Source organism: Zeus faber (genome assembly GCF_960531495.2).
Source record: "Zeus faber genome assembly, chromosome: 4".
NCBI classification, from domain to species: Eukaryota; Metazoa; Chordata; class Actinopteri; order Zeiformes; family Zeidae; genus Zeus; species Zeus faber.
In genome coordinates this window covers 12,849,013-12,870,533 of record NC_137191.1, presented here as the reverse complement: position 1 = coordinate 12,870,533, position 21,521 = coordinate 12,849,013, and the positions used below count along the sequence as shown (strand labels likewise).

Genomic DNA, 21,521 nt, shown 5'->3' with positions numbered 1-21,521 from the left:
TAAACATACGGGCACTATTGGCTAATCGTGGTGGGCGGGTGACCGTTTGAATTGATTGACAGAAAACTGAAACCAATGAGATGCTCGTCCGTGTTTCTTATAAGCCAATCAGAGATTGTAAACGTCACATTTTGCGGAAGCTGCTATCCACGAGGCGAGGAGAGCCGAGGTGTCGCGTTCTGCGACGTTTGTTCGCCCTAAAATGCGTAACGTTACGCGCAACAGTTAATCAAAACACCTCCAGTGTCCGTGTATGTGTTGTTAATCGCTACGATGAAAGTACTTTTGGGCGTTCACCGTTTCCACGCGAACGTGAATGACTGCAATGCGCCGGACAGCCACGTGTAGGCGGGTCGAACTGTCCTCCGGTTCGGATGGACGTTGGGCAAGAGGCCGGAGCTGGCCGAGGACCGAAGCACCTCCGCCTGCAGGACCGCGGGGCGGAGGACGCAGAGAGGACCGCCCCGTGCGTGGTGGGTGATCGCCCTGACGGTGAAAAACAAAAGTGGCCGAAGAAATGCGAAAGAAAACAGATGACCTCACAATAAGTAGCACTTGTCCCCCCCCCCGCTAAATTGATAAAATATATAAAATAAAGAAGCGCCTTCAATCTTCTCGTCGTTTACAGATTGTTTTTCTTCCACGCCAAGTGTTATATAATTTTCGCTCATCGCTACTATTGTTGTCTGCATTCTAGCAAACCTGCCCTCAGGGAACGTAGTGTATATAGGGTGACGGTGCAATATACGCACAATATTAAACATACATGTTGCCATTTGATTCAGTGTACCAGTGTTGACTTAATTTTCATCCGCAGTCCCTTGTCAGGTCGTAATAATTAATGCAATATAATTACAATAGAATTACATTGCACGCCTCGGCCTACTTACTAAATAAAACAATACAATTACATGGATTATTCAGAATCTGCAGATTCTGATGGGCCAATAACGGCAATAATAATCAATATTCAGTAACGTGAGCCATGTAATAACAAATAATGCAAGCACATCACATGTACATGTACATGAACTGGTTTTGATTTTCCTCTATTCGTAGTCCATCATCATTCCAGTATATAATGCTTCTGGCTGGCTGGATGAGTGTCTGCAGGGGGTAATACACCAAGACTTTAGCGGCTCGATGGAGCTGTCGATCTTTGACGACTCTAGTACTGTGAGTATTTGTGTGTGTAAGTGTACATAGTTCAAGTGTGTGTGAGTAATTCATGTGTCCAAGCACTTAGGCTTGAGTGTGTGTGTGTGTGTGTGTGTGTGTGTGTGTGTGTGTGTGTGTGTGTGTGTGTGTGTGAGCATGTGCGTGCGTGTGTGTGTGTGTGTGTGTGTGTGCGCGCGCGCGTTTGCATGTCTGTGTGTTGTGACCCTTTTAGGATGGCTCAAGACAGATTTTGGAGGGCTGGAAGGAGAAACTGGAAGGGAGGGGCCTCTCAGTGGTGATCTCTGGCCATAGCTCTGCACAGCCAAGAGGAGGTCAGTAGGTTAATAACCTCTCTTACTTCTTTAAATATACAAATTCAGACTCCTTAAAAGTTTCCAGTGTACAAACATATCAAATTAAGATTTCCACCCACACACACATATACACACACATCCTTTGGTATTTTTATATCACTTATTGCATAAACTTTATTTTGCAATTGCACTAGATATAGATGTTCCCTCCAGGGATGAATAACATGTCTGTGTATGTATTTGTTTATTTATTCACTAGTTATTTATTTTGTGGTTACTCTAATAAAATAAAACTATTCATTAAACTGAGAATTTAGTGCAACTGTGTAATAAAATTGGGAAAAAAAGATTAACAACAGAAAAGTCCACAATGGGGACTACAGCTGTGTATTGTGGATAGAGATTTTCAAAATTGTCCCTTTATTAAGAAGACCACAAGCTGTGTGTACACTGTAGGGTTGTACTGTGTGTGCTGTAATTAGAAAATATCCCCGAATCCAAGACAAACAATCAACATGCTCTAGCAATAAACACCAGCCCATAGATTTCAAGCAAGAAAAACATTGAATCAAATCTTTCTCCCTCCACCTCACAACTACTCGTGATTATTCTGTCTTTCAGTGGGTTATGCTAAAAACAAAGCAATATCTCAGAGTTCTGGACACTACCTCTGCTTTCAGGATGCGGTAAGTTTTAATGTGCGTGTGTGTGCATGCATGCGTGCCTGGGGATTTGCTATGCTCCAGTTAGCTTTTGACACAGTCACAGAATATATTATAAAAGACACCTGGCTAGGGAAAAACACAGACACACACACACACACACACACACACACACACACACACACACACACACACACACACACAACAATGTACTGATGATCCTGCACCACTAACAACTGCTACCTCCCTTGTAAATACATGTGCAATACAAATGTAAATACATACACAACACAGGCAAATCTCTATTATATTTATTCCAATTATAGTGTTCATACCCATTTCATAGCCTCCAGCCCTGTCATTGCCTCTTAGCCTTTCACAGCCTACATAATTTACAGTTCTTAATAACTTAGTGTGTAAATATTTGTTGATTAATATTTGGTTTAATTCTTTGTTGAATATTTTGTTAATTGTTTCCTCTTTTTCTCTCTTATGCACCAACCTATCCAAGTCACTTTCCTTGTATGTGCAAATATACTTTGCAAAATAAAGTAATTCTGATTCTGAAATTAAACACGCTCCAGTATGTCACACGCATACACACTGACAGACTTCAACAGTCTAGTGTTTGAGAGGCCTGTAATAGTACATGACTGATGGTCTTTTGGAGCCAATATTCTTGTTCAGGTATATTTGTTTTGTGTAAGACATGTTAATAGTTATAGTTCATAGTCCTATTGTCTGCCATTAAAGGCATTAGAGACCATTAAAGGCTGAAACATGGTTCTGCAAAGATGCACATAAATGTCTTTGCATGGGGACGCAAAGAATGGATTTTGTGAAACGGTAGCAGTTGAGCGGGGAGCAGTACCCACTCGCATTGGGCGCGTTGGGCCAAAACCTTTATATAGAACTACGACAAAGAACCAAAACGGTGAACGCACGCGGGTCCAAGAGCACTCTGTATATTGGGTTAGTTGATGCAAACATTTGTTAAAAACACTGGCTCCAGTCCATCAAGGAGGTGGAGCTTGAGCGCATGCGATATGGCCAAAATATGGTAAACTATGCCTGGCAGCGGCATTGAAATACGATTTGGTTATTGAAGAGTGATTAACTGTTTTAAATGGCAGTTATAATATACGCAATATATTTTATAATATACACAATCATTTTTTCGAATATATACAATTTTTTTGTTAATATATGCAAATCTATACAAAATACCTTTTATGACTTTTAGACGAGGCGCCTAGTCTTAGTTTAAACGTCAGGGAAATGAGTCATGTGCATAAAGCACATGTGCAATGTGTGTTTTGTTTCAGGATGATGTGATGATGCCGCAGAGAGTTCGTCTGCAGTACGAGGCCGCCCTCCTCCATCCAAACTCAGTAGGTTTTCCCTCCATTGCTCCTTTCTCTCATTCCGTTGTGCTCCCTCTTCATCCCTCCTTCCCCCTTTTTTCCCCCTTTCTCCGTTCCCTCACTTTTCTTCACTATTTAAGCCCGCCTCCCCACATTCCACTGTGCTATTCCTCTTTTGATCATTGCGGCTGTTCTCCTCCTGTCGGTTTCCTGTGTGTGAGCATGGATCTGTATATAAGTGTTTTTCATGGCCCACGGGTGGGTCACAGGAGATTTTAATTGGGTCGCCAAATAAAATTACAGAATTAGTTTTTTGAAATTATATTTCTGTTCACACTAAACCTTCAAGCCTCATGAGAGCTCTACGGCCAATCCACCAACGAAATTCTCACACTTGAACCTATTAAAATGTCTCACGTCTTCAAAACTGTTGGTTTTAAAAAACGACAATATTAAGTGTACAATATAAGGCCAATTATTAATTGTGTTGCGAAGGTTTGTCATTTTTGAAAAGTGGCTCCCAAGAAAATACATTTTTAAAAAACACTACTTTAACACTACTTTGTGCATGCAGGCCAATGTTGGCGTGAATCATCGTGCTGAGCAGCACAGTGTTTCTGTTCTGTGCGAAAGACAAAGTATTCACAGCTCTTATCTTGGAACTCGCGTGCCTGAGTGTGCATGTGTTTGGCACGGAAAACAGAAAGGCTATCCGGTGTGGAGGCTTTTCTGTGACCTGCCAGGTCAGAGGTGAAAGGTGGTGTGTGGGAGGTAAGAGAAGCAGTCCAGAGACAGCAGGCTTGCTGCCTTGCACAAACACCCCGTCCTTCTCTGGCGAGGGGCTATTCTTGTGGTAAATTCAGTCTACTAGTGTGTCTAAATGTGTCTTTAGACTTTTAGCGTCTCCATTCTCACGGCAAGGCCAACTCATAGTATAGCACATTTCATACATAGGTGCAATTCAAAGTGCTTTACATGAGACGAAAAATGCATTATATAAAAGCAAATGAGGATAAAAACAGAAATAAAAAGCTAAAAACAGGTGAAATACACAATAAAGTCCCAGAGGTCAATTTAAAACCAGCCTAAACCCTTAAACATGGCAGGACTCAAACCCAACGGGAAACTCAGACTTTTTCCCCGACACAATAGGGAAATAGAAATCAAAAACCAGCCAGTGCAAGCAGTCAATTATGTCGAGCAACACCCGTCAGCAGCACGGGGGTACCAGCCGTCTCAGCCGTACCAGCCCGTGCCTCGGCTGTACCAGCCTCCGTCTCAGCCGTACCAGCCTCCGTCTCAGCCGTACCAGCCTTCCATCAATGTGTTCCGGCTACGCCTGCACAGCCTGCATACCAGCCTGCATATCAGCCTCAAACTTCTGCGGCACTCTACCCCGCGCATACATCACCTACTGCGGCTCCTCTCCGGACAGTGAACCAACAAGTTGGCGTGCCTCAGTCAATGCAACAACCAGCTATCTGGGCGGCCTCACCAATGGCGTACACACCCGCTCTGTCCTCACAGACGACGTATCAGCCTCCCCTGGTCACTCCTGCGCAGCCACTGTATCAGCCTCCACCCTCTCAGCCGAGTTACCATCCAACCATTTAATTCCTATGGCATTAAGTGACCTGTACAGACCCCATATTCCTCCCAGTCCCTTGTGCAGCCAGTTCCAGTACCCAAACTGCCTTACCTGGTTCATGATAGTGAGGGGGAGTTTACAGATTTGAAGATGGTGTTGGACCACCGACTCAGACCTCGTACAGAGCTTTCTGAGCATTATAAGTACCATGTACTTACGGAGCACCTGATCCTGGATGAAGCCCGGCTGATAGCCTAATTATGTAGGCATTATCCACAGCCTTACACCTCTGCCATGCAGGCCCTACAACGGCAATACGGGCAACCCCATCAACTTGCGCGGTATGGAGTCAACAAAATTGACTCCATACTGAACCCCCCTGACATTAAGGCCGGAGATTCCAAAGCGTTCCAGAGATTCGCCCTTTTGCGTTAACCTTCTTGTGGGAATGCTGACCTCTCTGAACGGGCCCAACCGGATGGAAGGGATGTCGACCGATCACTTTGATTGGCTCCTGAGTAAGCTCCCTAAGAATTCTAGGGACGGCTTCGTGGAGCATCTACAGGCTCAAGGTCGTCTCAACACTGACAGCCTAAACCCGTACAACCTTCGAGACCCTGTCTGACTGGCTCAAGGTTAAAGCGGCGCCTCAGAGACTGTCCTTGAGAATGGCACAGCGCTATTTGATGGCCCACATCCACATGAAAACACCTCAACTCTATAAAGTAAACAGCACAGATGTGACTTTATTCAACAATTCATCAATCACTAAATAACTTTTTATTGTGATGAACAAAAAACAAAATCTCCAGATCCATATCTACAATCTGTACAGCGTCATTCAATGAAACATCTCCAGTCCCAGTGAGAGTGAGAGAGTGCCCTGGCTTTTAGCTTCCCTAATACCCCGTTCCCACAGCACCAAAAACCCGGTAACATCCCGCTAACATCCGGCATTTGTCATCAGTGGGAAAGGAAAAACCCAGGTCTCAGTCCCGGGTGAAATGACCCGGCATTAGACCCGGGTTTTAATCGGCTGCACCTCTGATCCGTTCTGATGTGAACAGGACACCCGGGTGGACCCGCTTATTTTGGCCAGTTTGACCTGCGCGATGCGAAGCGCGTTGAAATTCGTGACGTTGGCGCATGAATGGAGAGGAATATCCGTGTATCATTTCAAATCCCATTACAATACATCGCTATGTTTGTTTTTAGCCTGGTAGCTAAGCTAGCCGGTGGCCCCGGCAACAAATCTACCATGGCTGTGTGTGGAGATTTCCATCCTACCCTCTCACAGTTCAAGAAAGAAGTTGTCGGACTAGTGACTTAGCAAGGAGGATGAGTTAATCCAGGGCTTCTCTACTGTTGCTGTGGTCCAGGCTAAACGCCCCTATGTCCTGAGCTCCACTGGTTGCGGCAGCGGAGTTGTCATTCCACCCCTCCCTCCTGGAATTTCAGTTTCGAGACTGGATCATAATACCACTCTCCCATGGTCCGACTGAATCTCCACCGGTGGTGCTCCGATTCCCTCTGATGGCTTCCTGTCCCTGCAGGAAGATCTGGCCCAGTCTTGAAGCTAAACCCAAGACTCATTCCTGCTCTACCCCCTTCATCCCAAAGCCGTGGGTCCTGGTGAAGAACAGAAAGCCCAGGGAAACCGTAGCCCCCAGTCGCACACTCCTGAAGCCCTCCAGCTGGGAAACATTCCAAGCACTGGAAGTTTTGGGCTGTCCACCATCTCCGCTACATCCTTTACTATCCTTGCCCACAATCAGTGCCCTGGATGTGCAGGAGTCCCCCCCCCCCTCTGGGTGGAGGATCACAGTCCTCCGTGCTATTGAGTGCACTGCGGCGCCCCCCACCGCCGCCAACCTCTTCTCTGATCACACCTGGGCGCTCTGTCCGTTGAGGATCGCAATCCCCCCTGTCATCGAGTGCACCGCGACACTCTCCATCGCCGCCAGCCTCCTCCTCCTCCTCTCTGTGACCGTGCCTGGGCGATCTGTCCATCGGTCTGTACATCACCAAGGGGGGCACGGTGCCGCTGCGGCCCGCTCTTACCTGGTGGCCGAGCATCATGCGGGACCTCCGCCTCACTCCTCTGCCGGTGTGCACCCTGGGACGTCCACGGAGGCGGCTGTTGAGGACAGCCGTGCTGGCCGTTCCCCCGTGCTTGTCGTTAGTTCATCCATGTCAGTAATTTCCAGATCAGCAGGTGCCACACTCATTGCCACCCAGGTGCACACGTCGAGAACATTAACATCCCACAGCTGCTTAGTTTCCGATCTGTCCCCACTTTTGTGGTGCATCAATGACCTCAACAAGCAATTGGATAAACTCATCTGATAGTTTCTGACTCATAAACAGTATTTTGAACACTAGCAAACAGTGCATTGTATCAGGCCCCCCCCCCCCGTTTTCCCCGTCTAAACCCCTTAGCAGGGCGTTCCAGACAATAATTGATACGTTTGGGCTTATGCAGCTAATACATGAACCGACCCATAATAATGCTAACACTATCGACCTTGTACTAATCTGGGGCATTGATACCTCTAACGTAGTGGTTCACCCCGATACCACTATGTCTGACCACTATGTCTATTTTATAAAATTTGAAATCTTAATTCACTGCCAGCGTTCCGAGTTCGAACCAGAGCTATAGCAGCCGTATCACTAGCGCCTTAACTACTACTGCACTTTCTGACCAATTACCCACAGCTGTTGCTTCCTTTCCATTTTAAGAAGGTCCCACTGATAACCTCCCAAACGAATTGAATGCGGCCCTCAGTAATGCTTTAGACAGTGGCACCACTAAGAACATAATCACATGTGAAGAAACCAACGCCTGGTTCACAGATGAGACCCGAGCACTTAAGCAATCCTGTAAGGAACTTGAGCGTAAATGGAGTGCAAGCCTGAAGTGTTCCATCAGGCATGGGGCGATAGTTTAATGAAATACCAGTGCTCGCTTTAGTTTTCCTCCAGGTTAATTTGTCTTAATAATAATAATCCTCCCTGTTACAGAAGTGCAGGATTTATTACTTACATTAATTTATTTATTATTACGTTAAGTAAAGTCTTTACACAAAAACATCCAATTTTTGCTAAATTTAAGTCCCAAAGCAACGGGGAGACGTCCACAGCACAGGGCAGTGGGGACGTATGGTTTTTTTTTGGGATGGAGCGTGACAGTCCCTTTACGCAGTTGTGTTCAAAAAATGTTTGTTTCACACATGTTGGAAACAAATGAAAATATATAGATCTGAAATAAAAACACAGGCACGGGAGTGGGGAACTGGCGCACGTGAACAGCGTCAACACCACTGTCTGGAGGTGAAAATGATATATAATTATATATATTTCTATATTATCACAACATTTTATATTGAGCGGGGAAGTGAGATCCAATCACAAGTGGTTACTCGACAGCGGATAAAAAAAATTTAATCATCAATGTCAATCTGATCGTTGACGATTGAATCATAAATCTTCCCAAGCCTAATAAGAACCACCGGATAACATCTCCCTGAGCATCGCCAGCAGAATTCCCATTTAGAACTCGACAGCGAGAGGGTTGGCAGTGGCTTTATTAGGAAGATGAAAAAAATAAAGAAAAAAATATATAGTGAAATCAAAATTGCGCGTAACGCGTCACACAATGTCATTTATTGACAGTACCCGTATTTTCTCAAACAGTGAGCGGGGCTTTTATTTATTTCTACTGCAGAGGGTACCAGGCTTTTATTGGAAGCAGCCTTATAATAGAGGCAGGCTTTTATATCTAAAACCAAACAAAAACACTCTCCTTTGAATTTTGAATGAAAAGTTGCGTCTGGGTGCTATGCTCCTCAAAAATATGATATAAAATCGAAAATAAACTTGCGACACAGGACACACAGTGGACCAGAGATCACTCTCTTTCCATTACGAAATCCACTGTCCTAATTCAAGGCAGAACATCCTTTAGTTGGGTTTAAAATGTTCGTCTCATACAAGAAGAAACTAACGAAAAAAAATTGAAAACAGACATGGGGACCGGTGCAGGAGGCGCAGTGTGCACGGCACACCACTCACTATCTGGAGGTAAAAAAAAAAAAACCACACACTTTCTCAGATTCAGCCTTGTTTACCGGGTTATACTGAGGAGATCCCCAATATATGAAACATGCTCCGAATTTTGCGGCTCCCGAAAAAACAAGCTTATTGCCCCGGGAAAAGGAGGATATTGGGCGACCCGGAAAGGCAGGTTGAAGTCCATCCGCTGCCATGACGCTACAGCATTTGGACCAATCCTGACAGGGGGTGCTCTCGGCACGAGAAATTGACAAACGACAAAGTTCGCCTCAGCCACGCTAGAGGCTCATGGACGGAGGCTGTGTTGTCAAACTCATACCAGACGAGGCGGAGGCGGGTCTGTCCGGCGAGACATGGTTTATTCCCCATCACCTCATCCAGATCCCCTGGTTTTCAATTGCTCTCTCAACAAACAACTCCTACCGGGTCCAACCCTGGGATCATCACTCATCAGGATCCTCCTGCAGTTCTGACAGCACGCGGTTGTTGTCAGTGGAGACATTAGGGCCGTGTTCCATCAGGTGCGCCTCCTACCCGAAGACTGACCTTTAGTAAGGTTTGTTTGGAGAAACCTACAGCAAGAGGAGCAGCCTGACATGTACCAGTGGCAGGGCTTGCCATTTGGTGCGACCAAAAGTCCATGCTATGCAATCTTCGCCTTGCAGAAGCATGTCAGGCACGATGTGGATGGTAATGGAGACATCCTGCAGTCCCTGGAGCAGTCGTTCTCTAAGGACAACTGTCTTCGGAATCTTCGGACACCCGAGGCTGCCAAGCTCCTGGTGGACAAGACAGTATCTAGCACCCAGAGGATTTGAGATCCTGCAGTGGATGACTAGTAACTACCCCTCAGTCGTCTCCCACCTGCCTTGCACTGCTAGACCGGAGAGCACTGAACTACGGCTAGCTGAGAAGCGCACAGACCCTCAGGAGCCTGCTTTGGGCTTACGGTGGCACTTCCCAACCGACCAACTTGGCTACAACTCCAAACCTTTGAACAGCCAAGTCCCCACCATGCGGCATGTGTATAAAGTACTAGTGAGCCAATACGATCCCCTTGGCGGGATCATCCCCTATACTACACCCATAGCCTCGTCCAAAAGCTATGGGCGATGATCATCGATCCACAGCTGCCACGTCCCCATTGGCCCATCGGGAAGGTTGTCAAGTTGAACGGCAGCGCTGATGGTCGCAGTCCATCGGCCGAGGTCAGAGTTGGGGACAAGACTTACTTGCGACTGTGGCTCGTCTTGTCCAGTTGCCGGCCATCCCAAATGATCATACAGTCTAAGGGACTTGCGTAGTATCATAGGGAATTCATTGTGTTTACTTAATAGCTCATTCATTCTGGGGGTGGCTGTGCCGAATTGCCCGTTATTTTCCCTGTTGTATTTGCGTTGTTTCAGTCAGGCACCTTTAAAGGCAGCTCAGGTACGTAGGAATGCCCCTTAGGAATCCACAAATTCATAACAGTGCAGCTGCTTCAATGGTGTGTTGAAGGCGTTTGTAATGTATTAAAGTTTATTGATATTAAAAGATTATTTAACCTGTTACATTTCTGTTTAAAGGCTTTATTGTTGATATGAGCTCAAAAAAAAGGTTTGCATTGTAGGTCGTGAAGAGCCTGATCGGTTGTTTCTGTATAGTTTAATGATTCTATATATTTCTGTTTGTTTTTAACAGATACCATTCAATAATCCGTTGAATTCATCCATTCATCACTTATTGTCACCATGTATCTGCTGCACCACCATTCGGACTTTATATAGAACAACAAACCGTTCCAAGCCGTCCGTGTCAACTCTTATATCCGAATCCGCCATGGATAGAGTTGTCCCAGTGCATCTATATATCCATAATTATTGTGTGTGTGTGTGTGTGTGTGTGTGTGTGTGTGTGTGTGTGTGTGTGTGTGTGTGTGTGTGTGTGTGTGTTTGTGTGTTTTCCTGGTAGCTGGTTGGCTGTGGTGTGAGGCGTCTTCCGGAGGGATCTACCGAGCGCTACACGCGCTGGATCAACTCAATCACTCAGGAACAGCTCGTCACACAGGTAAACACAGGGGTCCTGTGTGTGTGTATGTGTGTGTGTGCGTGTGCGTGTGCACGTGTGTGTGTGTGTGTGTGTGTGTGTGTGTGTGTGTGTGTGTGTGTGTCTGTGTGTGTGTGTGCGTGTGTGTGAGGGTCGCACTCCAGGCAGCACTCAGGTCAGATAGAAACAGGATATGTACCTGTGGCCCTCTGTTTTTAACGGAAACGGGCTGAGGCCGGGGGGGCACAGCGTGACCTCTCCCCACAGTTGCACCAGAGGAAGCAGAGAGTGGAAAGTGCTGCTGTTACAACTGGAAACCTAACCCTGTTCATTTGTAATATGATAATAGACTGTTATAATGATAATAATAATATTAATAGAGGATAGACTCACCAAATGTATACTATGGTCATACTGTAGCAGAATATACACTGGAGGTTAAACCTCTCCTTACTTATCCACAGAAGAGCTTTAGCCATATTTCTAATTTTAGATATGTAAGACATGTTTTAGACAAAGATTTAATGTTTTGTTCAGGTACCCACGTCCCCATCATGGAAAAAAAAAAAGAAAAGATTTTAAAAGAAAAATTCTCCCACCAAAAAAAAAAGAAAAGCCCCTTCATAACTTCATGCAACAACCATTTAAAATATTTCTGTTTATCTGCATCTCACAATCTGAGCTGTTGTGTCTCCTGCGTTACACTCACTGTTACCACGGCAACAGAAGGACCACAGAATGACCTGGATCCTGCCTGTGTTACCTGCTTCTCTCTATATTTCTTTCTTTCTCCTTCTTACTGTCTTTCCATCTTAATCTTTCTTGCACACTCTCTCTCTCTCTCTCTCACACATACTCTCACAGGTCTGCATAACTCCTTAGCAGACATTCCAGGATATTTATATGATATTAAGTTTCGCAGAAGGCAGGGTGAGATCATAGACTCAGCAGACAGACATCCGTCTCTCTCTCACTCCGTTTCTCCCTCTCTTTCCTTCCCAATCTATAATTATATTCTTTCCTTTCTCCTTTTGGATAAAGGAACTTCAATGTGACTGTGGAGGTAATCTTTTGTCTTCACTACTTTGTGTGTGTGTGTGTGTGTGTGTGTGTGTGTGTGTGTGTGTGTGTGTGTGTGTGTGTGTGTGTGTGTGTGTGTGTGTGCGTGCGTGCGTGCGTGCGTGCGTGCGTGCGTGCGTGCGTGAGATGTCTGAGATGTATCCTTCTCTCGCTCTCTTTCCTATTTGCTTCATTTCTCCCCGCTTCCCAGAAAGCAGTAAGTTATTTGTGCTTTTTGGCCGCAACTGACAAAAGCAACATTTTGCAATACTTTGATATAAGCAAGGATATGGAATTGGATACGGAAAGACTGTAGATTTCAACCAGCTGTTCAGCCTCGCTGAATCTAGATGTTTTCCTCAATTTGCTCATCTGTGATGTAAATTAGTTATGCAGCGAGCTTCCTACTTCAACCACAAGACCGCACATATACACACACACACACACATGCACACAAACGCACGCACACATACACACAAACGCGCATGCACGCACACACACGACACATGGTGCTGAGGTTCAGAACGGACTGAACCAGAACGTCCCTGAGATTTGAACAAATACGAACGCCATCATTTAAAGCTGGACCCACAGTCTCGCAGGAGAGAGAGTAGGAATGGAATACAGGTCTCACTGCAGCAAAGTTACTAAAGTTTCTTGGAAGATGGAAGTGTTGCGTGTCCTCCTTTAACACAGCTCCTGCTCTTTCTGCCTTCGTGGAGCTATTAAATCACACAGTATATTTATAGTGTAGCGTCATTAAGTCTTGTCTGGTAAACTCTGCGTAGTTGCTCTTGGCTGCAAGTGAAGTTTTCTATTAATCATACGCCGCTGCCAGGAAGGAAAACAATGAGTTCCCCTCGAGTGTGATCAGAAGGTCAAGAAAATAAAAATGTTGTAAAAAAAAAACAATGTACCGAATAGGAACTCTGCAATCAGAATATTCGGTTCTTATTTTGTAGTTTTGCAATTCCCATATAGGGACGATAAAGTTCCATCCAACCTAATCTTATCCAATCGAATGAGACGTTCTAGTGTAGGAGGGCGGCCCCCCTGAGAGTCGACGAGTCGAACCATCAGTCGGAAACCCCGTCAGTCGACTGAGATTCTTCAAGTCGAGCAGTCGATTTTTTTATTTATTTAATTTTTTTGTTAGCCATTGTGCATTACAATGACAGGATAAAACAGATAGAAGCTTACAAAATGCACAGGGATAACATTTCAATCAATTTTAATATGCGTGAAGCATCCAGACGCCAACACGGCTCTCCGTGCATATCGCCGAGCCCCGTTCCTTCAAATAAAACAACCAAAACCAGCGTGGGGACGGGGCACGGCTCGTAGACTCGTTAAGATTATTTTCTGTGCATAAAGCATGGGGTCTTTGGACCAGGACCACGATCCAAGCGACGGGGGGGTAGTGATCGGGGAGAGTTACGGGGAAAGTGTCGCCATACTTATTAAATCCAACATGTTTGATTTCGGTCAGTCTTTCCAAAGCCTCAAATCGCAACGGTGACAGTCAATAGCCAATGAGTTTGTGCACCTGCACGCCTGAGTCTACGACGGAAATGACATCGGAAAGTGTTTAAAAGAAGAACCACATACCTGCACGGACTGTCTTGACATTTTAAATCAACAAACACAACAAAATAGCAACACAAAATTCCAAAAGTGGCTGCGGCGCATATAATACATTTTATTTCAATATATTATTATTTGCATTATTGTATTATGGTTCATTATAATTTGTATTGTCTTATAGGCGTACACCTCTCATGGACCCACAGTGATCATGCCCACTTGGTTCTGCTCCAGAAACTGGTTCCAGAAGGTCGGCCCTTTTGACGAGGGAGGGAAGGTGCGAATCTTCTCCACCATTCACCACCCGTCTCTTAAAAGCCAGATATCTAAGTTTAAATTTTCTCCCTCTGACTTTCATCTCCCCTCCTACTGCTTTCTAGTTTTATGTAATCTCTTAATCCAATGATTCTCCACCTTGTTTATATCAGGCCAGGCCAGGGATCCAATTTGATAAGAATTAGTCTCTGGCACCCCAATCCTAGGAGAACTTTTATTGTCAGATATTGCCAAACATCCTCTCTATACTATAGTTAGAGAGATGCCAATGAAACTATGATGAAAAACATTCATTATTGTACATTCTGTAACGGTGCTAATGTCTTGTAAATACATTATAATTGTGACGTGTAGTGACTGTGCTGGGGACCCCTGGGAACCTCTTGAAGGGCTCCTGCGGGGTCCACACACCCCACGTTGAGAACCACAGCCCTAACCGTGACCCTGACTCTTTTCATTAATTTGTCCATTGATCCGTTTTGTCATTCAATGATGTTCTCAGTTTTCATATGTTCTTATAGTACGTTCCATTTGGTCCAAGGGTACTTTATTAATTGCTAGATGATGAAATATTCATGTTTTGTTTAGACTCAGTCATGCATTTGTTACTCCCTCCATACGTCCTTCACTCCTCCTTGATCTAATCCTAACCCTCTCCAGGGGGTCCCTGAGGACCTGCTCTTCTTCTACCAGAGTCTTCGTCAGGGAGGGGGCGTGGCCCGGGTGGACCAGTGCCTGCTGGTCTATCGCTACCACCAGGACGCCGCCACACACTCTGTGCTGGAGTAAGATGTCCTACCTGTACACACACTGACACACACACACACACACACACACAGACACACACACACACACACAGACACACACACACACAGACACACACACACACACAGACAGCTCATTTTCCACGTTCTCCCAGCTGCTGACAGACATTCTTTACAAATGTTCCTTTCTTTCTTTCTCTCATTTTCACACATACAGAACATACATAGCCTCACATTCCTCACATTTTAGGAAGGTACCTCAGTCACTTTCCCAGCTTATGAACTTGCTCTTCAGCCTGACTTAAATCTTGGATGTTCTGTTCAGGAGGGAAAGTTGGGAAAAGTCAACTTTGTGTGTGTGTGTGTGTGTGTGTGTGTGTGTGTGTGTGTGTGTGTGTGTGTGTGTGTGTGTGTGTGTGTGTGTGTGTGTGTGTGTGTGTGTGTGTGTGTGTGTGTGTGTGTGTGTGAACAGGGGCATCTAAAATAGCCCTGGATCTAAAATTTATTTTTTATCTACTTCACGCTGCTTAGCACGCTCGCATTTTGTGGGAGCACGAGGGAGAGAGAGAGGGAGAGAGGGAGGGAGGGAGAGAGGGAGAGAGAGAGAGACAGAGAGAGACAGAGAGACAGACAGACAGACAGACAGACAGACAGACAGACAGACAGACAGAGCACCGGTTACAGGGAATTTTGGCATTTGCTCAGGGCCGGCGCTTCCTAGAGGAGAGATAGGCTGCCGCCTAGGGCTCCATCCCGAGCGCGAGCCGCGAGGCAACCAATCGGGGCGCAATTTGTGCCCGCGATCTCCGCTGCGTGTCCCCGTGCCCCATGGTCCAATTTACTCACTTTCCTTATTGAAGGAAACAAAAGACAAAAGGCACTGTGCATAACGGGTACACTGTCTCAGTCACTCCCTGACCCCACCCCACACCCCACCCACCACCCAGAGCTCCCATTGGGCTAAGCCACTGATGTCTTTCCATCCTAGAAATGCCCCTGGGTGGGAGTGTTGGAGTTGTTTTGGGATTTGAAGCAAGGGTGTGTGTGTGTGTGTGTGTGTGTGTGTGTGTGTGTGTGTGTGTGTGTGTGTGTGTGTGTGTGTGTGTGTGTGTGTGTGTGTGTGTGTGTGTGTGTGTGTGTGTGTGTGTGTGTGCGTGTGTGTGCGCACGCGGGTGCGTTCGTGCGGCATTCCTACCACGTCTCACCTCGGGAGGTCACCGCTCGTGCATGCGTCCACGCGTATTGATGTTGTTGTGGCTGAGGGGCGCCGTTATCAGGTCACACACACACACACACACAGTGTCTTTAAATACACTGAAGTAGTAATCGTCCTTCCTTCCCCTCCCTCACACCTCCCTCCCCATCCTTCCTTCCTTACTACGTCTGCCTCCGCCGGCTCACTCCTTCACTCACCACCTTCCTCTCCCTTTCTCCCTGTTCTTATCAATCATCCTTCTATTTTGGGAAAGCCTATTTCAACCCGCAGCCTCTCCACTCTCTGCATCGATGCAAACGTAATGTCTTCTCTCTTCCTCAGAAACACACACACCTGTATTTGGGCGCTCGGACATATGTGTGTATCTGGTCCATCATCTCCAGTTGTGTATGTGATGATATTTGATCATGTGTTAGGTGGTTTGATCCTCAGTTTCATAAGATCTACAGTATATAGTATGTAAACGCTGGCATAACTGTATGAGGCCAAATGTAAGACTTGCTTCCGGACCCTTTGCTTTCAGAATTGTTTCTTGGCTTGATCCACAAAAAAAATCCAATCCAGTGGCAAAAATCCACTCGGTTTCCATGTGTCTTGTTTTTCGGAAACAAAAATTAACACCGATACCGCTCGCATTTCCCAGAGAAACCATCTGGAGGCTACGCGTGGACTTCTTGCAGGAGAGGCTCCTCAGCCGGTGGCCTAGCTTCACCATCTGGAACGCCGGGAAGCAGGGACGCAAGCTCTACCGCGGCCTGAGCCACGGCAACCGGGAAAAGGTACGGCGCACAGGAAGTACCCTGGGTCGGGCGACAGGAGGCGCGAGCGCTTGGTTGACGCTGTCCCGATCATGTTCATCATCAGGTCACGGCGTTTTGCGACGTGGATGAAAACAAGATCCAAAAAGGCTTCTACACCTATGAAGACTCCGAGGTAGGAGCGACTACAATGTCATAACTTGTGATTGTCTTCAAGCTCCCATATTATACTCCTTTTCAACAACTTGATAAAGGTTTCCGAGGATGTAACCCTTTTTAGAATGCCTCGATACCTTCCTGTTCTCGATGGGCTCATTATGCATCTGCAGCTTTAAAGGGGACCTATAATGATTCAAGATTCAAGAGGTTTATTTGTCACATACATATACTGTACATACGTTCATACATATATGCAGTGAAATGTCTTTGCAATGCACCCGGAGATTATGCACAATAGTTACTAAACTGAACATAATAGCTATCCTAATTCCTATCTAGCTAACTAACTGAAACAAACTGATTCCTAAAACATAATGCAGCTAGCGAATAGAATAGAATAGAATAGAATATAAATAAAATAAAAATAAAATAAGACTCAAAAAGACAATACAAAGTGGGGGTACAAAATATAAGGGAATTGAGTTATGCATATGGGATAGGCTATTTGTATAAATAAAGTATGTATAATAAATAAATACTATGTAAATAAATAATGTATTTATGTATAATGTTCCTTTTCAACAGGTTCATATAGGTATGTGAGGTCCCCAAAAACGTGTTTTAGATTTTTTTTTTGCTGAAAATACCACAGACCACAGATTATGCATCCGAGTCATCCTAACATCCTTCTATACCATTCTGTTTCCAAAAACGGGCTGTTTCTGTGTGTGTAGCTTTAAATCTAAACGAGCAGCCAGGCCCCTAGTTCTGTGAGCCAAAGGGGTTTGAGCTTTACTCAGCGTCCCGTAGCGTTTATCTGTAAACTTTTGCTTGTTCCACCTTCATCATTCCACTAAAATCTCTTTTTGAGCAAATTTGAGGCGAGAAATAAGAAATCCAGCTGTTGAATCTTCACAGATATTAGATCTGCAAGGCCTCGTTTAAGAGTTTGTTCTGACCTTCGTTGCCGTGCTTCAAGCTTGTGGGAGACACAGACACTGCGCCGCGACGAACCGGGCACCGCATGTTTCATGTAAACGTCGGAAAATAAAATAAAATAAATACATCTACAATAAGAACACACTTTTTTTATTGGTTTTGTTTGGGGAAACACGCAGAGGACATGCGCGCCGCAGCCCACAGTTTATCTACCTAACACTTACATTTCCATCGTGTGCAGTTTCGTCACGGACAGTTGGTATTAATTCCTCTTTCTTGTAAAAGATTTGTGCTGGTCTGTGCAGCCAACAGAGCAGTGCTTAGCTCTCGGTGGTAGCGGGTCCGGTCGCGATCCGTCCGCAGGTGGAGTTAGTCAGATGGAGGCGGTTCAAATTAGAATGAAGCCCTTGTGATGTACACCAGACCATGTTTTAGGACATGTTTACAGACAACAACTGACTGGTTGTCTTTTTTCCACAGTTTGTGTGTTAGTTGGCCCATCACAGACCCAAATGCATGCACACGCACTGAAAAAGCGAGTTTTCCGTATTAGGTCCCCTTTAGAGGGAAACTTTGGAAATTTTTTCATCCAAACCTTATTTTCCCATCACTTGGGAGTCGACCAGAATCAGTCGGCCAAAGCTCTTCTCTCAATACTGGGTCAATGTTAAAGAATCCGATGCCATCGCTCAGGTCGATTCCTGAAAATACGAGAGTGAACAAGCACAGACTGAGATATCAACGGCTGCAAGCTGTGTTCTGTTGCTGTGACCCCGCACCTCCATCAAGCTTCCTTCCCAAAATGCTGCGTCTCTCTCTCTCGAGCCCCTTTCCCACACGGAATCCGTAACATTGCTGGATAAAAAATACCCGGCAAAGGCAGTAGGTGGTCATTCACACGCTTTACAGAAAAGTTCCGTACGGTGTCTTAGATGACTGTTGGGGATACAGTATGTAATGGTTTAGGGTTGCCACTTTATGTCCAGTGTAGATGCAATCGTTTGGACAATCTGTCGGCAACAGACGTACAATCGGAATGGGTTTGGTTTTTTTCCTGGCTCTCACTTCGCTTCCTGTCTCCCCGCCCCACCCAGACGGACCCGGTGGCGCGGCCATGAGAGCCTGTTCCATAGAGAAAACGAGATAAAACGGCGTAAAAATGTTGTTGCAAAGAGTGCAATCAATTTGAATGTAATTGAATGGCATTTTTTTAATTGGAAAAATAACAACATTCAAGAATTTAAAGACCTGTCTCTGCAGAGACTGGACGTATTTCGGTTTAAAGTCTTTGCAGCCTTGTGCTACGGTTCGGCTCTGAGCGTCCGTTTTTTTAATTGTTTGTTTTTTTTGTTTGTTTTTTTTCTTCCCGAAAACAAATAATTTTTGAAAAATTATGCCAGTCGTCTGATTTGACTCCACCCCTACTTTACGTGCTTGTCCCGGCAATGTAAGCACCTTCATTCGCACACGCTACCATTCACAGGCCGGAAATTATACAAAGTCGTGAGTGGGGAACTTACGGAACATAAAAACTGGCTCCTTTTCCCGCATTACGGCATTATGGAACATTGCCAGTGGATTTACAGCTTTCATTCCATGTGGGAAAGGGGCTTCTGATTCAAATATTTGTGTGTGTGTGTGTGTGTGTGTGTGTGTGTGTGTGTGTGTGTGTGTGTGCGCACGCGTGCGTGCGCGTCCGACCATCCGACCGTACGTCCACAGGAAAGACCGAAGCCCAAGATTCCAGTTCTCCACTACAGAGAGGCTTCGCCGCCCTTCATCATATGTGTGAAACTGGTAAATAAAGTGTGTGTGTGTGTGTGTGTGTGTGTGTGTGTGTGTGTGTGTGTGTGTGTGTGTGTGTGTGTGTGTGTGTGTGTGTGTGTGTGTGTGTGTGTGTGTGTTTATGCCACCCTCTGTCCCTCAGGTCTGTAATTTCATATAATGATATAATGAGGCATGAGGGCGTGTGCCTGACACAGGATAGATACACACACACACACACACACAGACACTCACAGACACAGAGGGACGTGGAGCAGGAAATGGGCAGAGACAGCAGCCTGATCTTTGACCACATGATGACTGTACAACTTCTAATGGTTTTGCCATTGTTCATTTGCTGCACATTAACTCTCAAATCCTTGTCTGAAAACCTAGATAGACAGACAGACAGACAGACAGATAGATATTTATAGACTTTATTCATATACGCAGAACAGAAACTTGCAGACATTACAAAAAAAAAAAAACACCCACTCAGAGAGACAGAGAGCTGTCCAGACAGACGGCCAATTGGCTATCACCCAGCGGCGTTTAGACATCGCATCCAGGCTCCAATTGGCCAATTTAGGGAATTGGGAGCAGATATCAGCTGCATGGAGACCTGGACACAATCAGTCTCTTTCTATGACACACACACACACACACACACACACACACACACACACACACACACACACACACACACACACACACACACACACACACACACCTGGCTCCAATCATATAAGCTCTGCTGAAATCCAACCAGGTGTCGAGGATTAAAACGCACTCAACCGACAGAAACTTTGCGTCGATCAGTGTTAAAGACGGCCAGAGCCCAGGCCGATTCCCGGTGAAACCACTTCTGTGCCCGTGGCGCCGCACACAGAAAACCGTAGGAGCAGGAAGTGACCTCGATCGCCGGGAGGAAGCGGAGGACCGAGCCAGCCACCCTATGAGAACGCCACAATATACCGAGCCACCGGATCGGTTTTGTTTTTGTGTGAAAGTGATGGAGTGTGTAATCTGCGTTTTCCCTCTTGTTTCAATGTTCTTTTCCGTGATTCAGGACATGACGGGAGGCGTTTTGGAAGAAAACCTTCGGTCTTTGCAGCTGAGAGAAGGAGTGGACTACTATCATTTCAACTGATGGCAACGCAGTGTAACTCTTAACAGAGGAATGCGGGGAAGGGTGGGGGTGGGGGTCGTGGATTACCTTCAAACTCTCCTCCGCGCTGCCGGTATCACCCGTTCATCCCTTAATCTGCGAGGAGTGGAGCTGCACATGCACTCGAGCGGATTGAAGGACGCGGTTGAGCTGCAGAGGAGGCTCCGGCCCTGTTTTTTGGGGGGGTTTTTTTGTTTTGTTTTTCAACCACGGGGCTCCTGCTACTGTGTTCATCTGGAGGAAATTTAGGGATCGTCACGGTGAGACGCCGATCCCAGCTCCCTACAAACACCGTGGCTCTGCGCAGAGGTTTGAAAACGCCCCTTTCTCCCCGACCCTCACCAGGAAACGTGAGCGGTGGAAGCTCAGGTTCCACTCCTCCACCACTAAACTTGTTTTTTATTTGAAAGCACATAGGCCGGTGTGGTGACTTGTGGACTAAAGTGGACTTTTTTCTCACACACACACACACACACACACACACACACACACACACACACACACACACTCAGAAACCTGAATAGTGCTCAGGACACTCAAGAAAGACATGAATGGACGGAACAGAACGGAAGGATGACGGGCGAGGCCAGGAGAAAATCTAAGATTGAATGAGGAGAGGAGGTGGTCAGATATTTGAAATGTGCCG

The 21,521-nt window shown here is 45.8% G+C and overlaps 1 protein-coding gene across 1 annotated transcript; it reads left to right on the top strand.

Annotated features, from left to right (window-relative positions):
* Positions 1–374: 374 nt before the first annotated feature.
* b3gntl1 (UDP-GlcNAc:betaGal beta-1,3-N-acetylglucosaminyltransferase-like 1) lies at positions 375–20,857 on the top strand (the record flags this gene model as incomplete). Its single annotated transcript, XM_079999411.1, has 12 exons — positions 375–473; positions 1,060–1,176; positions 1,391–1,490; positions 2,094–2,158; positions 3,460–3,525; positions 11,114–11,209; positions 14,013–14,108; positions 14,768–14,892; positions 16,731–16,866; positions 16,952–17,020; positions 19,666–19,740; positions 20,777–20,857. The coding sequence occupies 12 exons, from the start codon at positions 375–377 to the stop codon at positions 20,855–20,857; spliced, it is 1,125 nt and encodes a 374-aa protein (XP_079855537.1).
* Between the last annotated feature and the right edge of the window lie 664 nt (positions 20,858–21,521).